General features: G+C 41.0%; 1 protein-coding gene across 1 annotated transcript in view; it reads right to left on the bottom strand.

Moving 5' to 3' along the window:
• Positions 1-4,182: 4,182 nt before the first annotated feature.
• SAMSN1 (SAM domain, SH3 domain and nuclear localization signals 1) overlaps positions 4,183-4,625 on the bottom strand; it is a 34,990-nt gene continuing 34,547 nt past the window's right edge. The window contains exon 8 of the mRNA XM_010139847.1: positions 4,183-4,574. Within this exon, the coding sequence (XP_010138149.1) occupies positions 4,369-4,574 (206 nt within the window). The 3' untranslated portion in view covers positions 4,183-4,368. The remainder of the gene's footprint in view (positions 4,575-4,625) is intronic.

Below are 4,625 nucleotides of genomic sequence, written 5' to 3' on the forward strand. Positions count from 1 at the left end.
GTAGGGAAAAATCTGCTCACTGCCTACCAGGAACCAAAGATCAGGTACGCAAGTGAACACATCATGCAGGAACTCTCAGACCAAAAGAAGATGCTTATACCATCCTACGCAACATATTCCTGGAACTGACCAAGGAGCGTCATTGCACAAAGCAGCAGTAAAACGTACACAGCCAGCAGACATCAGAGTGTAATGCAAATCACCCCTTCAGTGGCTAATGTAACCCAAAACCTCAGCTTCGAGCTGTGAAAAAGAGGCAGAGGGTTTGCTGTGCTGTTACTAGACACGATGGAACTACTTCCTTCTAACATGAAAGAAGGCTCAGCCATCTATGATGACATGTGACTCAGTTGCAAAACTGCCATCAAGGCTGTCTTAGGACAGACACTAAGCTGCTAATGTGACTTAAGGCACTGAAAGAGTCTATGGCACATCTTCCTTTAACTGTTGACGCCACAGATTTGTGTGTGATTGCATATGTGTTTATTTGTGGGTAGAAAGAACTGTATTGACCTTGACTTGATGGAACAGCTAATTTCCAGGGAAAGGGGCAGGTTGTACACAGCCCGTGAACACAGTGACATCTAGAATCTGGCCTATCTGGTTCACAGCACCCAAGGTATCCTTTTTTCTTGAGTATGGCCTTGTGCTCTCTGCACCAGCCTTCTTTTCTAATGTCTCCACCTGCCTGATGCAGATCCCCTGACAATGCCAGATTTTATTTTATATGCCACTACCTGAGAGCAAGCACTATGGTAAAAAGGCCCCTTTTATGTCATAGCTAGTGAGCTGTGGACTTCCTCACATCGCAGGAGAGATGGACCACTCAGTGACAGGATTGGTGAAGTATGGGACAGATAACTGGGAGGTTAGATGGATGGAAAATTGGCTGGACTGCTAGGCTGAGAGGCTTGTGCGAGCGTTGCAAAATCCAGCTGGCAGCCAGTAATTAGTCAAATCCTTCAGAGATCATTTGCCTTCAGAATTTCCACTGGTATACCCACGTTCTGCCTTAGGCTTCATGTGGTCATTTGCACCTCAGCAAAATGAGTGCAAACCCCACCTTGTTGCTAGCCTCTATGCTGATGCATTTGTGCCCAACGACTTTCAAATTTTAGTTACAAAGCCTGGAGAGCAGGATGCTGACTGCTGGGATCTGCAGCTAGTTGCATGGATTACAGGGATGTGATCCGGTACTCTGCTACCTTCTTTGTCAGTAGAGCAGCCCTCCTTTAACACAATGCCAGCTGCAAACGGCAGTCACAATAGCTGAGCATGAGGCAACGCTGCTAAAAGTGTCATTGACTTTGACCAGAGGTGGTTCTTCCCTAGGACGAGGGTGACCACCACCACTTGAATTTTTCTGTGGGTCATCTAAGTCTTTCCAAGTTACCAGCTTTCTGCCATGGGCAGGCAGCAGCGCACGTGCCAGCAGGCAGCCCAGCACTGCAGCCCTGGGGGGAAGTCTGCTGCACCTGCACCGCAGCCCTCTGCCGCAGAGGAAATCCCCGCCAGCTACAGGCTGGTAGGGCTGGCCTCATTAGCTTCGCCTCAACTGTTACTGACTGGTTTTGCATCTTTTTGTACGCTTTGTAACCACAGGGAACAGTGGACTTTCGGTTACCTCCAAATAAGAAACTTAGAAATCTTACAGTCCTCCTTAGTTGTAGAGGAGGGTTAATGAAAATGAAAAAGGACGTGACACCATCGAGCAAGTGACAGAGAAGAACTAAACTTCTGCTGCTCGCTTCTCTTCTCTTTCTCCGAGACATTTTAAAGATTCCTCAAAAGCAGCTCAGATCTTCACTGGACTTTCTCCAGCAATTCCTAGAATTATCTTTTCCTCAAGATTACTCAGCACTAAAGCCAGTCAGAGAACTATGTGCTATTACAAGCCGTTTAATCCATGATCAGTGTGATTAACGAGACCACTGAGAGACAAAAGGAGGTTGGGTATACTTCTTGTAGGAAACATGCATTTTTTTCCTTTGTGGTGTGAAATTTCCTCATTCTTTTTCTCAGAATAGCTCAAGAGAACGGAAGTTTCTCAGTTTGAGATCTAATCTGCCCTGCCTTTGCAGGAAGCTACAGATGTCTTGAACAGTCTTTCAGTTGGCACATTTTTCTAAACAAGAAGCCCTCTGGACAAAGCCTCACTGATTAGAGACAGGAATGGTTAAACCACAGCTCGTGCCCATAGTTACCAACTAGTTAACCTTACACCTTTATCCTCTTGCCGTCAGCCTAAGTTATGCAGGGTATGATTCCTGTAAAGTCACAGCAGCTGTTGGATATTTTGCTCTGTTGAAAGCCTTGCCTGTCTCACGGTAACTAGTTAGGAAGGCCTATTTTTATTTGCAGAGCTATGCAAATAAATGTTTCTCAGAGTATTCATATCATGGTACATCTCTGTGCTCTGTGGTTGTGAGTCCTTGACCCAGCTAACTTAGCTGTTTCTTCACAGTCATAGTCATATTTAAACTCACCTCAACATATTTTTACAGGTTCAGCAATTTCAGATGTCTAGATAGAAGCAGCCTGAAGACCAAATGCTTCTGCTGCAGAAGCCTAAAGAGCAGTCCCTCTTAAAGGCATTCAAGCTGACTTTAGTCCTTCTCTAGAATGGGGAGATGATAGAAACCAATTGAAATATGTTATTTCAGAAGTTACTAAACTCAGGTTAAGTCAAGTCAGGACTGTGTGTCATGACACAGTACTGGTTAGAAAAGCATTAAGAAACAAATAACAGCTGCAATTGTTGCAGCAATAACAACAATGGCAATTGTTGCCAGCGTAAAAAGTATGTTAAAACCAGAAATAAATCTTAGCACCTCTTACTCCTGGGTTTTTTCTAAAGAGTTTATTTATTCCAAATTTTTGAAATCTAAGTAATGCTATTTTCTAAAATTGCCATTTCTATACTATCTGCCTTCAAGCAGATTTGTGTATTAGCAGTCTGTCAACAATACCCATTTGAAGGATCATGAAAACTACAGAAAGCATTTCCACTGGGGAAAAAAGAAAAAAAAAAAAAAGAGAGAAAAGTTTTCCAGGTGTTTCTTTATAGCTTCTTCAGAAACACTTTTTTTTGGAACTTTCCGTGTTTCATCTCTTCCAAAGGTGATTTTCTTTTAAGCTGTCAGCAATACGTGGACATTTTGTAACATGAATGCAAAATGCCTTAAATTATGAAAATTGTGTGACTAATTAGTGAGCAAAATGTTTCTCTATTGATTTGATACAGATTATTATGCTTGATAAAATGCTCAGTGGAGTTGCCATTTACTGCGTTAGTCTTAGAACAGAGCAGTCTTTGAAATGTAATGACCACATTAGAAAATCAAGGAGTTTGTAGAGGGCTTAAACGCATGATTCTGTTTATTGTTGAAAGAAGTCTCTAAAAGAAGACAGGCAGTTAAAATGTGTATTCCAGTGCAAAATATAGTGGGAAATGACGATAAAATCTCATATGAAAGACAGTAGTGCACAATAACGATGTTAGCTTTTGAGTTTAGAATACAAACGAATACTCTATTAACAAACTTCACACTACGCACAAAAGGCAAGAGCTTCACAAAAAATGATCATAACAGCATAGCATTGATACTGATTTTTTTTTTCTCCAAGTTTGCATTCCCTGTATAACGCTTGGGAAGGATGAGAACAGGTGTGAAAATAACAGTGAAGAAATTGCTAGTGCATAAGCCATTCACATGGCTATGTTCTCTAAAGGGTAATGAACACAGAGAGCTTGATTCAGAGTCTTTTGTACCTCCAGGATAAAGTGTAGGAGATGATAGTCTACTTTAGAGCCCGTTTTGGAGAACAATGGTATGAAACAGCTTTAATATTAATGAGAATTACCTTGGTACTTTTCAAAGTTGGATTTGAATGTAACCTTTTTATTATGATGATACATCAATGAAAATACAGTCTGTACAAATATCAGCAAAACACATCTGAAAATAGAGACAGTGTGATTAAGCTGTATCTTTTTAAAATAAATATGTACAATATTTACATTTTGGACAGTTCCAGAAATGAGTATGTCCGGGTTATGTACTGCTGCCTAAAACAATCCTCTATTATAGAAAATGCATTTGCTGTGCAAGTATCTATAAATAACATATGTATAAACTTTTTCAGTGAAATGTCTGTGGATTCATTGAAAAGAAAAGCATGAGATATTCTTAGTATCAGCTAATGCTTAGCTGATAAATGTCCGCATATTAAACAGTTTAGAGCATCATACATCAGACAGAAGTAGATTGTCGGTGTAGAGAATAATTCGCATTCTGCTTCTGTGCCATAATACGGTCAAATCTGATTGCCTTTTCTCAAAATGTGCAGAAAAGCAGCAGGACTGCATCAGTTTGGCTCAGTGATTGTTACTGACTGCACCATGTCAGACAGGGTTTCTGGATCTACTTCTTCTTTACCATTATCTGAATTTTCTGATGTGATGTAACAGCCAGAGTCTCTTGGGCAGTCGTCTAACTGTGATTTGTCAAAGCCACGGTGAGGGCTTAAGCTCCGCAACTCCTTACCACCCTCACTTTTCTGCTGTTGTTCAACTGGAAAGAACAGAAAAGGAAAGAAAAAATTGTCAGAATAATTATCCTGGG

This window comes from Buceros rhinoceros, unplaced genomic scaffold (assembly GCF_000710305.1).
Source record: "Buceros rhinoceros silvestris isolate BGI_N320 unplaced genomic scaffold, ASM71030v1 scaffold750, whole genome shotgun sequence".
NCBI classification, from domain to species: domain Eukaryota; kingdom Metazoa; phylum Chordata; class Aves; order Bucerotiformes; family Bucerotidae; genus Buceros; species Buceros rhinoceros.